Below are 19180 nucleotides of genomic sequence, written 5' to 3'. Positions count from 1 at the left end.
ATTTATACTGTGAATTAATTGTTTAACAGATTAATTTGTAAAATTCATTTAATTAAAAAAATTAATAAACATTTTTTGCATGAAACCAACCGATTTTCTTAAATGGCTTCCATATGGAATTAATTTCCATATTGTAGTATGAAAATCCTAATATCTTTTCATGGTATAAACTCATAAAACTCTGGGCCTGTCCTAGGTAGTGGAGGCTGTGTTTGAGTAAAATGAATGAAGTCCTAAATTCTTAACACTTACACTTTTAGACTTTCCTTTTCTGTCAACAAGGCTCTCATCAAGGATTCAATTGCGGCAAGGTGTTCCTGAAAATCTTTAAGGCAACAATATTGGCTTTCTTTATTTTTCTTCAAAGTAGCAAGTGCCTGAAGCAGACTGTCCAAGCGGTGCACTGAATACCTTGCCCTGGGCAGAACCGAGGCACCTGCTTCTGTTTCGTTGAGGGATTCAGTCTGTTCTAGTGGTTCAATGGCTGCTTTCTTTGCTTCCAAGTGGGTATACAGTTCCTATAAATAAGTCAAGAAAATCAGTAAATACACACTCATTCACTCATTCATTCATTCACTCATTTTCTTTCCCTTCCTCCTTCCTTCCAACACACATTCTGGCCCAAGAAGGCGTTTTAAATGTTTCATTTGCACACACAGAAACCCTGACATTTAAAAGATTTCTCACTAAAATCTGGGTAAAATCTAGAGTAAAACTCACCATTGGGCTAGCATTTAATAGCAGTTAGATCACCCTACCATGTTAAAGGGTTCTGTAATGCCCAAAGGAAGATTTATCTTATTTTTATTATTTACAGGCATCACCTCTTTTTCCTGTTTTAGATACAGGTTTACAGTTATGTAAGCTTAGTTAAAATTGTAGGGGTAATCTTTAAAAACACAGCCATGTATTGGCCTTTCAGATTAGTTTGCATAGCTATAAGTACATAAACACACAATTACATCTATGTAAACACAGTTGTAAAAACAAAGAAGGAGTACCCCCAAATGCTGATAATTCGGAGAAATAAAAGGAATTTGTCAGAATCAGAAGAATACATACGACTGAGAAAAGGAAAGATGACAAGTCAGAATCTCCAAATTTTGTTACTGAGTAAGTAAGCTTTTAGGCACTTTGTGAAAGAGAAAGAAGACTAATGTTCATTAAACTCTTCCACGTTTTAAACGGAAAGATTTATACATCTTACTGATTAGTACATAATTAGAGTGACCAAATTGATCATCAGACGAAGGTTAAATAAGACTTTTCACTCTGCCCAAGCAAGTTTTTGGTAATTAAAATATATTGTATTGCACTGGATAAATGATGCAATCATGTTGTCAGTGTTTTTCTTGCTTCCATACCTCTATCTCTTTTAATTGTTCATTTCTTAACATAGCATCTAATTCTAAAGGTTGATTTTGCAGCTCATTGACTTTCTGCTCATCTTCAGTGTTTTTCATGATTTCTTGAACATTGAGAGAAACTTGTCTTGACAAAACCATTTTCACGGCTGAATTCTGAAAACATAAAAAGATTAATTGCTGAATAGCCTATCTTCCAAATAAATAATTTTTCTTTTTCTTGATGAAAATATTTCAGTTTCTTCTTTTTACTCAGATTGAAGACTGTTAAAAAGGACACGTGGGCACTACCAAAGATGATTTTTCCATATAATATTTAATGCCAATGTTGGTATCCCAAGAAAAATGAATCTCCTTTCACAAGATAATATAGGATCTAGCTTTGCTCATTAAGATACCAAGGCATCATCTATTGTCTTAAAGAAAGGAAACAGCTATAGGGAAAAGCTAAAGTTCCAAAGTTTGTACTTAGTATTCACCATGATGCAGAGGACAGGGCAAATAATAGGCATTCAGTATTACCTATTGGTAGTTTAAAATAAGTTGAGAGATGGAGGAAACCCCAAGATTCCACAATACTAAGAATGAATTAGGCCTTAAACCACCAACAGCAAGAATTCTAACCTAAGTAAGGCAGAACAGCTTATGTATGGAGTAATTTGATCTTCTGTGAAAGCTATAAGAACTTGAGGTTCTCAATAGGGTACATAGAGATGGCTTCTGCATTCATTTATTCAGTCTTTCAACAAATATTTGTTGAGCACTTACATGTAGCACGCACCAACCATGCCAGTAATTTTCAAAGATTTCCATTATTGTGCTAAGGTATAATTTTTTATTTTCTAGTTACTTTATAAATAAAATACCATTTAATTTTGCCATATGCTTTCATGTCAGTAAAATCTTTGAGGTCTCAAGTCTGTGAGTAAAATGTGTCCACATCCCTAAACAAGGGAGAAATTAAAATACCGCCTAGATAGTAATGTAAGATGTTAACAACAGGGGAAACTGGGTAAGGGATACATGAGAACTTTCTGTCCTGTATTTGCAACTTTCTGCAAATGTAGAATGATTCTAAAATTAAAAGTTTATATAAATAAAACAGCTACTGTCTAGAGCTTCACCAATACTAACTGGTAAGAAAATTCAGCTGACCAGTGTTGCTGGTTTTGAAGTACTTAATTGGCACTTAGTCACTTCTTTAAAAAGGCTGCAAATGATTGAAATGATTTTGCAAATTTCCTCCAGTTCCAACAATTTATTCATGAGAACTACGGTTAAAATCTACATTGACAACAGCATCTCAAGTGGAAAGACTGAGGAAAGCTGTGAGAGGAATAAATAGAAGTGCCACAACACAGGCTTCATGGACGCATGAGTGCTCTTTGCCATGAGCCACGGTCATATGGGGTGGATGCCTGCCTCCTTTCCACTCGTGGTTACTGTTACTGAGAGGAACCCCACAAATCCACCTGCAGAACAAGAGCACCTGAGCTGAAGGCCTAGCCCCAGGAAAACCTTACTTGTTATTAATCATCTACTCAGAATTCAGAGCCCTTGGTCTCTCTTACCTGATGGACCAGTGACTTGAGGACTAGCAACATTTGTAACGTGCCATTTGTAATCTGCCTTTAGTCATCAGAGAGAGCATTCTGAAAAACCTGAAATCACCCCAAACACTACTTGTTTACCAACTCCAAAAGCCACGTTTCTATCTTGGCGGAAAACCCAACAGAATCCCTCAAACGAACATTTGAAATTTGAAACATAACATTCCTTTGCTCCTGCCAGAGAGGTTGGAACTCAAGGTCCTGATTGGCTCCTGGAAAGATTCTTTCGTAACCAGTCATCCTATGGGCATCACCCTTGGCTGTATTTTATTCTGATTTTGCACACTCATTTGAATATTTTATTTTAAATTATAAAGTATTCAAACATACTTAAAAGAACAAAATATAAGAGATATTCATTATCCATAAGACAAACATGTGACAATTTTCCATATTAAAAATTGAAAGCCCAGTCTTGATCTCTTTTTCATTTCTTCCTCCCCAGAACTAACCACTATTCTAAAGTCCCCACATTCACGTTTTTACACTTTTACCACACATATTAGTATTCATACAGTATTGTTTGATGTATTCTTAATTCTTATAAAATTGGACTCATGTGTGCATCACTTTATAACTTGTTTTTCTCCACTCAGCAGCATGTTTGCAGATACCCATGGTGACAGACGTAAATGCAGTGCAGTCATTCTGCTGTCTGCAGGAACATGATTTATTTATCTGACATGCTACTATGGCCAATGCCATTGTCTCCAATTTTTCCTATTATAGACATTGCTGTGATAAACACCCATGTGTAAGTATTCTTGCACATATGCGTGAGTTTCATTGGAATGTTTTCCTAGAACTGAAATTACTCCTTCTGATTCTCAATAGATAGTTATGAGTTGTTCTCCAAACTGAATAACAGTTTTTACTCCCACTGGCATGGTAAAAGAATTTGTATTTTCCATAATCCTCTCCGATATTTGGTGCTAACAGACTTTAATTTCTGCCAATATAGTGGGTATAAATTTGATATAATTATTGTTTTAATGGTATTTCCCTGACGGCTAATAAGACTGAGCAACTCTCCTATGCTCATTGGCCGTAAGAGTCATACTTTCTGCGAATTACTTTTGCATCTCCATTTTCTATTTTTTATTGGGTTGTTTGTGACTTTTGGTGTTTTTTTCATATTCTGGACACTAATCTAACAGTTTCATGCATTGCAATTGCCATCTTCCACTAGATTGTCTTTAAACTTTGAATGTGGTGTCTTTTGCTGAACAAGAGTTTAAAACTTTAATGTAGTAGAATTTATCAATCTTTTTATTTTGGGTTCTCCTTTTAGGGCCTATTTAAGAAAGTCTTTTATACCCTGAGATCACAAAAATATTCTTTATATTTTCTTGCAAAGGTTTTAAAGTTTTTCTCTCCACATTTATGTTTTTCTGTAATATACTTTTGTGTGAGGTTTGTGATAGGTAAATTCAGTCTTTGTCTGAATGTAGGTATTTTGCCTCACTAGAGAATGATAGTTCAGCTGGATATCAACGTGTAGGTTGATAACCATTTTTCTCCCAGCCCCATGAAGATGCTATTACATTGCCCTCTGACTTTCAGTGTTGAGAAATCTGTTGTGAACATAATTGTTCTTTTTTCTCTGGCTCCCTTTGAGATTCTTCTTCTTGGCTTTGGTGATTTACTATTTAACTATGATGTATTTATGTAATAATTTATTTTTATTTAGCCTGTTCAAGGCTCTTTGTACTTCCTGAAACTGAGGATTCATATTTTTCCTCATCTGGAAAATTCCCAGCCTTGCTTTTCCTCCATTTTCTCTATTCTCTCCTCCTAGAACTCCTATCAGAATTGTGTTAGACCATCTCAGTACAGCCTCTGGGTCTCTTAAATCTCTTTCCTATTTTCCGTATCTTTACAGCTGTGTTGGGTTATGGGTAATTTTTTCAGTTGTATAGTCCAGTTAACTAACTCTCTCTTCAAGTTATGTCAAGTTTGCTGTTTGACATGGCCAGAGCAATCTTAATTTCAATGACTTTTTTTTTATTTATTAAAGTTCCATATTGTTCTTTTTCAATTCTTCCCTTTTTTCTCAAAGCATTTTATTCTTTCCTTATGACTTTAAATCCTTCTTTTACATCACTAATCATTTTACACATGGTATCGTATAACACCTTTCAGACCGCTGCATTACCTCCCTTTCTGAGTGTATTAATTCCTCTCATTTGTGGTGAGGAGGATCTTCCCTGTGGTGGAGTGTTCCTTTGTCTTACTGATTGACTGATCCTAACTCGCCATTATCAGACTTTTTTTTAGTCTACTGTGGGAATCCCTTAGGTCTGACTGGTAGAAATGACCCCTTTATATAGATTTGTGCTTGCTTCTTCCAGGTACCCCAAGGCAATACAGAGATGGAGAGAGATGATGATAGATAGATAAATAGATAAGTATAGAGACTGATTTTATGTCAATTTCTTGATTTGAACTGCTCCACAATGCAAGTAGTATAGATTTGGACTCTAAACCTATTTGAGATACAGGTTTGGTTTAGATTTCTCACAGCAGATGTTTTCTTCCCACCTGCAGTTAGAACAAGCCAGTCCTGGTTCTTTCTCTGGGTTAGAGACTTGCTCGTCTACCTTTCTCCCAGGGTACAAGCTTTTCAAGGGGCCATGTCTTTCCAGAGTATCTACTCCAGTGGTGGCCTTTCACAAGCCCTTGTGGACTCTAAGCCCTTGGACATCTGACTCTTTCCCTTCCCCACTGCTCTTAGAATTTCTCCTTAAAAAAAAAACCTATGATTGGCATAAACTTAAGACAAAGCATAACTTTTAAACAGTGTACACTTTGAGTCTCTAAGCATAAACGGAATTTTCAAAGTTAACAATAAATTTAAGGCAGAAAATTACCATTCTATCAAAAGCCTGGTTGAGTTATATTGCCACTTCTGTTTACTTTTAAAAAAAAATGTTACTTCTTTTCAACCACATATCTTTCCTTAGAGTTTGGTCTGTTTGTAAAAGAATAGGAAGCGAAAGAAAGAGATATATCATCAACTCTCCTTAAGCACAGGACCATGACATTTTCATCTTTATGTCCCTTAATTCACGAAGTAAACATCTTACTCTAACATTTAAAACATCGAGCTTTAAATAATTGAGCATTGTCTCTGGCTTAAGAATTAAGTCAACAACAGCCTCACTATCCCTTTTCCCATTCAGGAGCAATTGCCCCATCACTATGACAATTCTATGACAATGAGAAGCTCAAATCCATCACTCATACCCTGCCAACAGTAGGACAGTGTCATACAAGCTCTAGAGGATACATTTCTTTCTTCTCTTAAGAATTCCAAATGAACTTTTCGGACACCATGCCTTCTCAGAGAAGGGAAACAATAGAAAGAATAAACAAATGGGACTTCATCAGATGAAAGAGCTTCTTCAAGGCAAATGAAAACAGGATTGAAACAAAAAAACAACCCACTAACTGGGAAAAAATATTTGCAAGTCATATATCTGACAAAGGCTTAATATCCATAATATATAAAGAACTCTCACAACTCAACAACAAAACATCAAACAACCCAATCAAAAAATGGGCTGGAGACATGAACAGACATTTCTCCAAAGAAGATACACTGATGGCCAATAGGCACATGAAAAGATGCTCATCATCGCTGATCATCAGGGAAATGCAAATCAAAACTACACTAAGATATCACCTTACACCCGTTAGAATGACAAAAATATCTAAAACTAATAGCAACAAATGTTGGAGAGGTTGCAGAGAAAAAGGAACCCTCATACACTGCTGGTAGGAATGCAAACTGGTGCAGCCACTATGGAAAACAGGATGGAGATTCCTCAAAAAATTAAAAATAGAACTACCATACGATCCAGCCATCCCACTGCTGGGTATTTATCCAAAGAGCTTGAAGTCAGCAATCCCAAAAGTCCTATGCACCCCAATGTTTATTACAGCACTGTTTACAATAGCCAAGATGTGGAAGCAACCTAAGTGCCCAGCAACAGACGAATGGATAAAGAAGATGTGGTACATATATACAATGGAATACTACTCAGCTGCAAAACAGAACAAAATCATTCCATTTGCAATAATATGGATGGACCTTGAGAGAATTATGTTAAGTGAAATAAGCCAGAGAGAGAAAGATAATCTGTGTATCACTCCACTCATATGAGGAATTTAAAATTATGGACTAAGAACAGTTTAGTGGATACCAGGGGAAAGGTGGGGTGGGGGGTGGGCACAAAGGGTGAAGTGGTGCACCTACAACATGACTGACAAACATTAATGTACAATTGAAATTTCACAAGATTGTAACCTATCAATAACTCAATTAAAAAAAAAAGAAAAAAAAAAGAATTCCAAATGAAGCAGTGAAAAACAATTCTAAGCATAAGTATATATCATCACCATTAGAGACAAAACAGAAAGGCAGATCAACATAGTCCCAGAGGCTGCCTCTCTCTCTTAGCATAATGTCTAAAATGTTGACCTAGGAGCTGGCCCCGTGGCCGAGTGGTTAAGTTTGCGCTGCGCTACAGGCAGCCCAGTGTTTCCTTGGTTTGAATCCTGGGCGTGGACATGGCACTGCTCATCAAACCACGCTGAGGCAGCGTCCCGCATGCCACAACTAGAAGGACCCACAATGAAGAGTGTACAACTATGTACTGGGGGGCTTTAGGGAGAAAAAGGAAAAAAATTAAAATAAAATAAAATAAAAAATCTTTAAAATGTTGACCTGACCTGTAAGGCACTCTTGATTGAGTCAGCCACACCTACCTCTCAGGCCTCATCTCTGTCGCTCTCCTCTGTCCTCCACCCTCTAGGCAGTGGCCTTATTTCAGTTTCTGAAACTCCTCGTGCTTTCTCCCACCACAAGAGGAAATTCTGTATCCTCTGTCAAGAATGCTCCCAACACCCAGCCCTGAGCTCTGTTAACTCCAACACTTCCAGGCTCAGTTCAAATGCTAATTCTTTAGGGACGCTCTCTCCTGACGACAGTTCAGGTCAGACTCCTTTATTGTAGACTATCAGGGAAGTGTGCTCCTTCCCTTAGTTCCTGGAATTTGACTCTTCTTAGTCAATTAGTTGATGAATGTGTGTCTCCTCCAGACTAGAAGCTCTATGAGAATAGAGACCATGTCTATTTTGCTCACGCTGAAACCATTATTGCCTGGTCAATAAATTCTTACTGAATGGATGTACAAATGAATTCATATTGGAGAAAAAAATAAGAGAATTTTACTTAGTCTTCAATTGTCAAAATTTACAATTTGTGGCTTATAGAGTCGAGTTGAAAGAAACTGAGGACCTGTCAATCCAGCCATTGTTGACCAGACACTTTGGCTAGAAATGACAGGAACAGGATTTCATGAGAGTAGAGAAGATTTGAAACACCCACAAGAACTAATAAAGGGTCCACTGGGGTCAGACAGTACATTATCATATTAAACCTCAAATAATGACCCAGGTGTAACACATTTGGTAGAATGGTGGGCTAAATCCCGAGCATCAGACTGGACAGAAGACACCTGGGTTATAGTCTTAGCTCTGCTACAATGAAATCTTGGACAATTAACATCTCTGACTTGAATTCCCTCACCTGAAACACAAAGGTTAGGTAAGAAATTTACTACGGTCTCTCAGCCTATGTCAGGACTTTGGAGAATGTTCTCAAATGCATGCTGCTCACAGATGTTAATACTATGTACACTATGTAGGTCATCTGTCCTTTCAAGGAATAAATCTTAGATTGTGAAAAGTACCTCCAGAGTATTTGCATGATTTGCATGCTGGTCAGAAAGAGCAAAGTACACTTTGAAGACAGAGTCAACATGGCCCAACTATGTGTCCCATTACAACTGTTTTCTACTGAGTTACCAGGATAAACAGCACCAGAATAGACATCATTCACCCCAGGACTGAAAACTCTTTCTCCAGTAAGTGGTTTTCCTTCTCGTTCTAGTACTGACTCCACCGTGTTCTGGTCACTCACCCACAGCTAGACATCTTGCACGTTTTGCCTGTATCTGTGATCATTCACTTTCCAGGATTTCTCTATGGATGCCTCCTTAAACACTGAAATTATAAATGCTCGGAAATTTTTGAAAAGAACAAAAAACGATTCAGATGTATAACAGTTATACCTAATGACAAGGAAATTAAAGAACTATAGATAATTTTTTTAAAGCAATTATGTCATATAGGTTGACATTTGGGGAGGATGGAGTAAGAAAGATCATTCAATATCAGTTAAGCTGTAATGTTGCTTTATGAGTTTTTAGAAAAATAATAAATTAAGAATGTATTAGTTTCCCTGTGTTTCCTCTTTATCATTTCCCTTTATGGACACAAAATCTTAAGAGATGAATCAGTCCTCACTTTTTATCATATCCTAATTTGTTACTTGCCAGCCCTGGTGGTCTAGTGGTTAACATTCAGTGCTTTCGCCACTGCAGCCCAGGTTCATCTCCTGGTCAGGGAACCACATGGCCCATCTGTCAGGTGTCACATCGTGTTGGTTGTGTGTTGCTGTGATGCTGAAAGCTATGCCACGGGTATTTCAAATACCAGCAGGGTCACCGATGGTGGAAAGGTTTCAGTGGAGCTTCCAGACTAAGACAGACTAGGAAAAGGACCTGGCCACTCACTTCTGAAAAATTGGCCATGAAAACCCTATGAATAGCAGCAGAGCATTGTCTGATACAGTGCAGGAAGGAGAGAGGATGGCGCAAAAAGATGGAGCAGGGTTCCTCTCTGCTGTACACAGGGTCACCAGGAGATGGAATAGACTCAATGACACTAAAAAATTTATTTGACTTAACTTACATAAAAATTTTTTTAACAGTAATAAAAATTTAAAAATAATTTTAATGAGCACGTTTCCGTGCGTGAGTCCGGGCGAGACGAACCGCCGCCAGCGCACCGGCTGACATACGCCGCAACCGTGAGCACACCAAGCGGCGGAAGACTGGCCAAGCGAACGTGCGTCGCCCGCACACGCGCACGGGTGAGATCAATGCACACAAGTTGTATGCGCGTGCGCACACACAGCCCGGGATGCGACGGGACGGGTCACGTGGCAGTATCTGCCAGAAGGAGACTTCCAAAGCTTGGCCATCAGGGAAGCGCCTCCACCCTTTCCAAAAATGCCCCGGAAGTGCCTCCGTCCTCAGTAAAGATGGCCGTAACCCTTGACAGGAGGGAGGCGGGGCTGCGCCTGCGCAACAAGTTCAGCGGGGAAAATGGCGGATGACAAGGATTCTCTGCCCAAGCTTAAGGACTTGGCGTTTCTCAAGGACCAGCTGGAGACCCTGCAGCGGCGTGTGGAAGATGAAGTCAACAGCGGTGTGGGCCAGGACGGCTCGCTGTTGTCCTCCCCATTCCTCAAGGGCTTCCTGGCTGGCTATGTGGTGGTGAAACTGAGGGCATCAGCAGTATTGGGCTTTGCCGTGGGCACCTGCACTGCCATCTACGCAGCTCAGGCATATGCTGTGCCCATTGTGGAGAAGACATTAAGGGACTATCTGCGGTCACTGTGCAAGGGACCTGACTAGCTCTGGATGCCATGGGGGAGGCAGGATGAGCACCTGGGGCCTGCAGGTGGAGGTCTTTCAAGCACAGACACCATTTCTGGCTTCCTCGGCTGTCACCTGTTTGCTGTCTCCAACTTTCCTGCCACCTTCATCCTTGCTTCCCTTCCTGAAGAGGGTGGACAGTGGCTCTTCAGCCAGCACCCTGGACTCCTTCCCTCCCTAATCCCATGGGACTGGGCCAAAGACTGCAGCTTCTAGGGCCGGCAGCCCCTTTTCCAGCCCTGATTGTGGAGTTTGCAGCTGACTCTGATCCTCAGTATTCTCTCTGGTGATGTACCATGGCTCCTCCCTCCTGGGAGCTGGCTCCATAACTTCATTTTCCCCAAATGTGTCACAATCCCCACTGCCTCTTGCCATTTACACAGGCCACCCAGGGTCTGGTGTGGGCATGAGTGTAGAGGATGGGGGTATGCCAGGCCTGGGCCGTCCCAGGCAGGCCCGCTGGACCCTGATGCTACTCCTGTCCACTGCTATGTATGCTCCCATGCCCCATTGTTGGCACTGTGCCATGTGGACGGCCGAGTGCCCTTCCCGCCCTCCTCAGCTGTGCTGCTGACTGAGCTGACCAAGCTGCTCTTGTGTACCTTTCCTTTCCTGGTGGGCTGGCAGGCATGGTCCCGGGGGGCCCCACCCTGGCGCCAGGCTGTCCCCTTTGCACTATCAGCCCTGCTCTACGGGGCTAACAACAACCTGGTGATCTATCTTCAACGTTACATGGACCCCAGCACCTACCAAGTACTGAGCAATCTCAAGATTGGAAGCATGGCCCTGTTCTACTGCCTCTGCCTCCAACACCGCCTCCCTGCACGCCAGGGCTTAGCACTGCTGCTGCCCATGGCAGCAGGGGTCTGCTATGCAGCTGGTGGCCTCCAGAACCCTGGGAACCTCCCTTCTGGGCCCCCTTCAGCAGCTGCTGCCAGCCCCATGCCCCTTCATATCACTCCACTAGGACTGCTGCTCCTCGTCGTGTACTGCCTCATCTCAGGCTTGTCATCCGTGTACACAGAACTGCTCATGAAGCGGCAACAGCTACCCTTAGCCCTTCAGAACCTCTTCCTCTACACCTTTGGTGTGCTCCTGAACCTAGGTCTGCATGCAGGTGGCGGCCCCGGCCCAGGCCTCCTGGAGGGTTTCTCAGGATGGGCAGCACTCGTGGTGCTGAGGCAGGCACTAAATGGATGCTGCATGGCAGCAGCATCACATGGCTCTTTGTTGTGTCCTGCTCACTAGTGGTCAACGCCATGCTCTCAGCAGCCCTGCTGCGGCTACAGCTCACAGCTGCCTTCTTCCTGGCCACGCTGCTCATTGGCCTGGCTGTGCGCATGTACTATGGCAGCCGCTAGTCCCTGACCACCTCTACCCTGACTCCTGACCCTGTAGATTGGACGCCACCCTCAGAGTCACCTCCCAGCCCTCCCCACCTCTCACCTCAGCAGCCCTGTAACAAGTGCCTTGTGAGAAAAGCTGGGGAAGTGAGAGCAGCTGGGTTAGTCTCTAGAGGTGGGTGGATGAAGGCATACCCCTGGGAGACTTGAATAGTGGGTTTGGTTAAGTAAACGCTTAACCCCCCCAAGTTCTTCCAGACTAAGGAATTGGAGGAGCGTCAATACCTAGACCTGAGAAATGACCCCATCCCTGATGGAGAAGATTCCCTGCCTCATCCTGCATGAATGCAATTGCTTAAAGTGGGGCAGAGCCAACAGTTGGCTTTCCTTGCCTACTGTGGTCACCCTAGGAAACCCACTGCCCCCAGGCTTGGTGCTGGCTGCCATGGCCCAGCTATGGTGCATGACTCCCCTATAGGGATACTCACCTCCCACTGTCATGCAGGATAGCCCAGTTGCCACAGATTACACACCATCACCCAGGCCACTCTGCCTAGCTGCCATAGCTCCAGGAGCACCTGGAGACAATGCCCCCTGCTCCCTCCCACAGTGCTGCTCTCCACAGCCAGCCTTTGTTCTGGAAACCCCAGAGAGGGCTGGGGCTTGACTCATCTCAGGGAATGTTGCCCCTGGGCCCTGGCTTAAGTCCACACTCCTGACCCCTCTGCTCATCCCAAGGGCCCTCTTGAAGCCCACTGTCCCCTCTGTGGCTCCTAGGAGGTACCATCCTTCCCCCCTGGGTCCTGCCCCAGACTAGCAGTGTCCCAGCCCCCAACAGCCTAGGGAAGCTCTACACAGAGTGACCTGGGACCAGGCACAGGGAAACTTGTATAGCTCAATCACTGTCTCTAACTGCGTAAGCAATAAGATATTAATAAAGTGTTCTGGGGTGTAGATGGTACCTACAATCGACCATGATAAAAAAAATAATAATTTTAATGATCACAAATGATCAATAACTCATCATTCAAGATTAAGTAAAAACAATAAATTAAAAAAAATTCATATTCTTGGCTTATGATCTTTATATAGTTTTCAATTTACTCTATTGAATTTGGAGGGTCACAGCCAAAATGAGTCTGAGAAGCTAATTTTAAAGTTATTCTTTAATTACTGTTTAAAAAGTTTCCTTTACACATACAACCTCACGAGTCTCACCCACAGGGCCCTCAATCCTGTAAGACATATTTCCTTAGTGGTATCTAACACTGTGGGATTTATAAAAAGTCTTTCCTCATGGCCAGTGAGATGCTCTGTCGGCATTTAACATTGTTTTACACATTCCTAGAAAATCCTATCTGGTTCCTCTAATCATTCACACAGTTCTGTTCCAGGAAGACAACAGAAATGCATGTTCTCTTCATTCCTGTTGATTATGTATTCCACACAAAGATGATGAGAATTCACACTGGAATGGTCTATCCTTCGCTATTATCCCACTGGACCCCGGACTGTGAGAGGCTGCCTAACAGGGAGACCCTTTCAAATATAGTTTCCTGGATGGCTCTTTGTCTGTGACTTTTCCATTTCAATCTGTAAACTATGAGAAAGCACTGTAACAAGCCCCAGGAAAATGTACCCATTTGGTTGTTTAGAATGAAAACAAAACAACATTCTTCTTTCTTCCCCCCAGGGAAAACTAGGAGGCTGAATGTTGATATTCTCACACCGAGTGATCTGACAACACTGAAAAACACATTTGCAGTATGGGGTTAACACAAGAAGAAAAAGAAAGGAAGCTATCCTTTCAAACATCTCTGATTTCATTATAAAATCAACCAAAAAAAAAAAAAAATACGGTTCTTGGATTTTTTCTGAGAAAATGGGTAAAGCACATTTACTTTTCTTTTGCCTTTTCTAATTTGCCTTTGTGCTCTTGACCCAAGAAACTGAATCTGATTACATATCAGAGAGAATAATAAACCTAAATTGATGACTGACATTTTAACAGATGAACAGTAATATTTCACCACTGAAATCGTGGACAGTTTTCTAAGGGCTCTTTTTACAAGTGGGCATCATAAATAGGCAGCATATTGAGGGTTTAATTATGAAATCAGAAGGCTTGATTCACGACCCTCTTTTCAGAGCCCAGCACCTCTTCATTCTCAGATGCGATGTCTTAGAGTTGCAATCACAGGCACTTACCTTGTTTATTTCCCCGTCTTCCTCCAACTCTCCCACCACAGCTGAGTTCTGAGTGGACTCCTGCACGGCAGACGTGACCTGCCTCTCGCCGCCTGCCAGAGACACCTTTTCTTTCTTTTCTGTTGAGCGTTTTGATTTGAGAATGCTGTGGAGACAATTTTCTGTCTCCTGCTTAGCAGATTCAAGTCTGTTTTCCAAATCTTTTTGTTTACACTTAAGAGATTTTATATCATCTTTAATAATCTTCTGTCCCGCTGAAGATGTATTTTGCTTGATGGATTTTGCTAAAGCTACAATGGTTTCTAAGGCGCCATCTTGTAAACTGAGTCTATCCTCTAGTTCCTGTGAGTGGAGGAAAGATCGTCACAAAAAGTATTTCTGTTCAGTGATCACTAGAGTTAATTTACTTTTGTAAATCACAGCACATTCTGCTTCACTCGTGGAAAGTATAAAAACTTATCAACTTCTATCACAAAGAAGAAACTTTGGGCAAAACTTAAACCAATGTAACATCACAGATCAAATTCTCCAACAGATTTTAGAAGATATTAGAAGTTTATAAGAAGTAATTAAGACAATCTTCACAAAGCATTGAAAAGAATGAATTATTTAGAATGTGCCCATATGGCTCTAGTGTTAATATTTAAAATTCGGACCAAAGCTGAAATCAATCTTTCTAGTGCAATATCTTAAATATAGCAGGGACTTGATACTTACTAAATGCATGAATAAATGAAGCTAATTTGAAAACTCAAGACTCAAAAGGAATTTGAGGCACGATAGCAGCTATGGATGTTACTGTTGAAACAGAGTAAGTCTTAAAATTACTAGGTGAACTATGTAGTATTTAATTGCCACTATCCTAATGGACAACACAATGAACATTCATTCAACTAACAGCAAGTAGTACGATAGATTTTGAAGTTACATAGATGAGTAAAATACAGTGCCTTCAAGTTCCTATAGTCTATCAAGAGAAACACAGAAGTAAACAGACACGGGTAATGGAATGTGAAAAGATCTATGCTAACAAATACGCACAGGTCATTGAAACATCTTAAGCTGGAAGAAGGGAGTTCTAGATTGCATTTTAGAAAGATCCTCGGCAGCCATTGGGAAGTTGCACCAGAAAGGGTGACACCCCAAGCAGGGAGCCCATTTGGAAGTCTAATCTGTGAGATGAAGGCCTGTTCAACAGCAGCCATAATGGGGTAATGGGGGAGGGACAAATGGTAGAGATATTTCAGAGGTGAAAGAGACAGCACGTGGTGTCTGACTAGACTGGGGAGTCTGGGAAAGGATACCCAGGTTTCCACCTTGGAAGCCTAGAGAGAGGGTGGAGAGACTCATAGAGTCAGAGGATACAGGAGAAAAAGAAGGCTCACTGGTAGGGAGCTGGGAGATGGAGAAAGGCAAGAGGATGATGAACTATTTTCTAGACATGCTGAATTACAAATAGCTGAGAGACATCCAGGTAGAGATGTCTAGTGGGGTCAGAAGACCTGAACTGTGGCCCCTCTCTGTCATTTAACTTGTGTGACCTTGTAATTCCTCACCTCTCCAGAACTCAGTTTGTCCTGTATAAAATGAGAGTCTGAATCGATGGCCTCTGAGATTCCTTCCAGCTACAGCACAAGGCTATATTTTAATTTTTCAACAGGAGCCCGTGCTCCTCAGAGTGATGCTCATGTCTTATACTTTTCTCAGTGTCCGTGGCATGGAAACAGCACCTTGGACAGGATGAGCCCTCAACATTGGTCAAATTATCACTGTTAGAAAGGGAGGCAGCCCTGTCACACTGTCGGGCCATTCTGGAGGAGAAGTTTTGCCTGATTCCTTGGTCTCTAAAAGGAAGAGACGGGAAATTCCCAAGCTCATGCCAGCAGTGCTGTTCTGAGACTCACCCCATGAAATCTCCAGTCAAGAAACTGTGAAAGAAGTAGTTAAGAAAATGCTTTACTTTGTTTTCTTCTGGAAGACACCACTCTACCTGTTTATTGGTTGTGCAAACAGAGAGAATCCCGGGAATGTGTTCTGAGGAAGTGGGTAAAGGGTGTAATCCTCAATGTATACAGCTGGATGTTGGAGTGAGGATGAGAATTTGGAAGCTCTACATCTTGAGAGAGCTCTACCGTAGGACATGAGTATGAAAATTACTAAGGTAAAAATTATACAACTCCCATCCACCCACGAAGAAGAATGCAAAGCTGAAACACTTCCCCCAGGTTTCGTTGCATTCGATGCGTCCTTTGACTACCTAGTATCTCCCAGAATCACTGTGCTGTGTCTAAAACAAAGGTCTCCAGGAGCTACAGATTGGTCATGGGTGGAATTGTCTCTGAGGATCCAGAGTACAGGGTACTGTTCAACTCAAATTATAAATGGATTTGGTCACTAAAGAAGAACATTCCCATTTTTTATGACTGCTCAGAACTTTAATTATCTAATAGTCATCTGAATAGCACTTGAATTTCTGACCAAAGACACTGATTTGTCAAGTTGTAATTGATATTGATTTTTTTTAACGCGTATCATGTCTGGACACTGTTTAATACCTGCAGTTTCTGCAGTTTTTCCTCAACTGCTTCTTGATCCACAGGCTTATCAGAAAAACCAACAAATTCCTCAGAGATATTGTCCAATGCTGTGTTCAGGTCTGTAACGCAAACCTGGTATGAGTGGTGTTCTTGAACATGACCTTCCAATTTCTGCACAGAGTCCTAAAAATAAAACCATTGACAATTTACAAATTATGTCTCTGAATTTTCTCACTCAAAAAATAATTAAATTGTTCCTAAACACTTGTTTTATGAAGTTTCATCTTGAAACAGAAATACGGCCATAAATCGTCCAGAGTTCTTAAGTGAAGTTTTTTAGTGTTTGAGATATTTCACTGTAAAGTCTCCCCTCTCCCTCCTCAAAATGACTCTTATTGAAACCACGTTTGTTTCCCCCCATGCTGCTCTGCCTTCATTTCATTCCTGAAGACAATGTGTCAAGAGGTTTGCAAAACAAAATGGCTTGAAATTATATCATCAAGTCACAAACATCCATAATAAAGCAGCTCCCTTAATTATTCTTCTTACTAAAACCAAGTACCCATATGTGAAAATGAGACAAATGAGATCAACCTAACCCCTGATTCCTTTCCTCAGAAACAAACTCCAAAATTGTGTGTTAAGAAAAAGTAATCCTAACTCAAGAGCAAAACCATCTTCTTGAAATAAGAAAATAAGGTGACCACACCTGATCAGAAAAGTAACAACTATTAAACTAAACAACTTACAGCCAAGCAGGTATATCTTCACCCCTGCACATCGCCTGCCATCTGTATAAACATGCTTTCTTACCAGGTAATCCTTACATTGAATCCGGCTTTCAGCGTGCAATTATAAACAATTTCCTTAGGAGAATACACTCACTCCCCCATGACAAGCTGACATTTTACCTCTTAATTCTCTTTCTGCAGAACATATGGAAATACTCAAGGGAGGGACATTGAAAAGGTTTATACAGAAAAATGGATGTAAACTATTACAATAGATAGATGATGGATAGATGGATGGATGGATGGATGGATGGATAGATGGATGGAAAAGTGGACTGATGGATGGTTGAATGAATAGATGGATGGATGGAGAGATGGGTGGATAGATGGATGTATGGATGGTGCATGGATAAATTTGACACAAAGTTCATAGAGATACCTAAAAAATCTTAACCCTTCATACCCGTGAAGAGGGGAACTTCAATGAGAGGAAACAACACCAGCATTACATAATACCCACAGGATTCCTCTAGCAAAACTGACTGGGTTGATTCCTCCATCCTTCAGGAGTTAGTATTTGTATCGAAAACTGATAAATTAAATTTTAAAAGGTTTTGATTTACCAAAAGAACAAAAAAATGACTCTGTATACAAATATTACATAATTATGCATAATTACAACAATCATTTAAAATTTTCTTTTGCCCATTTCACCTGTAGTTGTTGAAGAAGACTTTCATGTAGCTGCTTTATTTCCAGCCAAGGCTCTTCACTGAAGTTGGGATTTTTAGTGCACTCTAGGAGGTAATTTCCTTGAGATTTTAACTCCTTTAGCAAGGATGTCAAATCTTGTGCTTTCTGGAGAAACTTCTTATAAATTTTTAACTGAGCTTTCTTCTCCTGCAATCCATGTTGCAGAGCAAAGCCCACTTCTTGTTTCTTTTTCAGTTCTGTGAGCATTAATCTCAGATCCTCCTTACTTTGCAAATATTTCTCTCCTTCTAGTAGAAGCTTTTCTTGATGGCTAAGTTTAACAAAATATTATACAAATGAAGTGACACTTAGCAAAATGAAATGGCATTTTTCACATTATAATGCAACATACATTATAATAAAAGCATTAAAATAACACTAATATTCATTATTCCCAGAGACTCTTTTGGAATTACAACATTCTAAATAGCACTAAGTTTAGGTCAGAAGTCAAGATAGAAACTATTTGTAGATTACTAAAAAATTACTGTTTTTTGTTACATACTTTGACCCGAGAACAAATATTTAATAATTTAGATTTCAAACTATTCCAGTTTTTATGTTACATATAATTATATTATCCTATGATTTTCTTTTTCATATAAGATTTCGTATAAAATAAGCATTCCGTATATTGGCCAACTAACTAGTTCATGCTTTCTATAGCTTAAATTTAGTTTTGATCTGAATGTCTCCTTAGAAAAATACAAAGTTTACATTTCTACCAAACACTAAATGCATCATTTAAGATGTGGTATGAATTAAGACTTTTCACCAGAATTATGTCCACTGAATTCAGACATTTTTCAATGTTTAGACATTCAAAAATCTCTTTGAATATATATTTAAAAGCATGAATTATCCTACAGAAATACCACGCAGATACAGAGGTTGTGTGGGGGAAGGGGTTTTTACAGTGCTGAAGCGGAGTGCTGAAGATAGAATGACAGACAATGTTAATCTGTTGCCAAGAACCGGACAGGTTGATGCACCAGCCAAAGCAAACACTGCCACAGAGTGACGACAGTGTGTTTTGGATCTGATCCAGAGAACTGTTCCTCTGTTT

The 19180-nt window shown here is 40.6% G+C and overlaps 2 protein-coding genes and 1 pseudogene across 11 annotated transcripts in view; 2 read left to right on the top strand and 1 right to left on the bottom strand.

Moving 5' to 3' along the window:
* The window catches only part of SYNE2 (spectrin repeat containing nuclear envelope protein 2), a 298118-nt gene that overhangs the window by 139436 nt on the left and 139502 nt on the right, over positions 1–19180 (bottom strand). For all 10 annotated transcript variants that reach the window (XM_070513755.1, XM_070513754.1, XM_070513759.1 and 7 more), the window contains 5 exons: positions 18076–18385; positions 16649–16813; positions 14094–14435; positions 1365–1520; positions 253–518 (listed from right to left, as the gene is read on the bottom strand). In XM_070513755.1, coding sequence (XP_070369856.1) covers positions 253–518; positions 1365–1520; positions 14094–14435; positions 16649–16813; positions 18076–18385 — 1239 coding nt within the window. The remainder of the gene's footprint in view (positions 1–252; positions 519–1364; positions 1521–14093; positions 14436–16648; positions 16814–18075; positions 18386–19180) is intronic.
* On the top strand, positions 10079–10665 carry LOC106839152 (SLC35A4 upstream open reading frame protein-like). Its single transcript, XM_014853706.3, has one exon. It carries the CDS (start codon positions 10210–10212, stop codon positions 10519–10521), a length of 312 nt encoding a protein of 103 aa, XP_014709192.1. The 5' UTR covers positions 10079–10209; the 3' UTR covers positions 10522–10665.
* Positions 10682–12040, top strand: LOC106839151 (probable UDP-sugar transporter protein SLC35A4; annotated as a pseudogene).

The sequence above is a fragment of the Equus asinus genome, chromosome 7 (genome assembly GCF_041296235.1).
Source record: "Equus asinus isolate D_3611 breed Donkey chromosome 7, EquAss-T2T_v2, whole genome shotgun sequence".
NCBI classification, from domain to species: domain Eukaryota; kingdom Metazoa; phylum Chordata; class Mammalia; order Perissodactyla; family Equidae; genus Equus; species Equus asinus.
The sequence above is the reverse complement of the archived record's forward strand: the minus strand, read 5'-3'. Positions and strand labels throughout refer to the sequence as shown.

Excerpts from the sequence above, each read along its gene's own strand:
- LOC106839152 (XM_014853706.3), top strand. The coding sequence starts at position 10,210 with ATGGCGGATGACAAGGATTCTCTGCCCAAGCTTAAGGACTTGGCGTTT.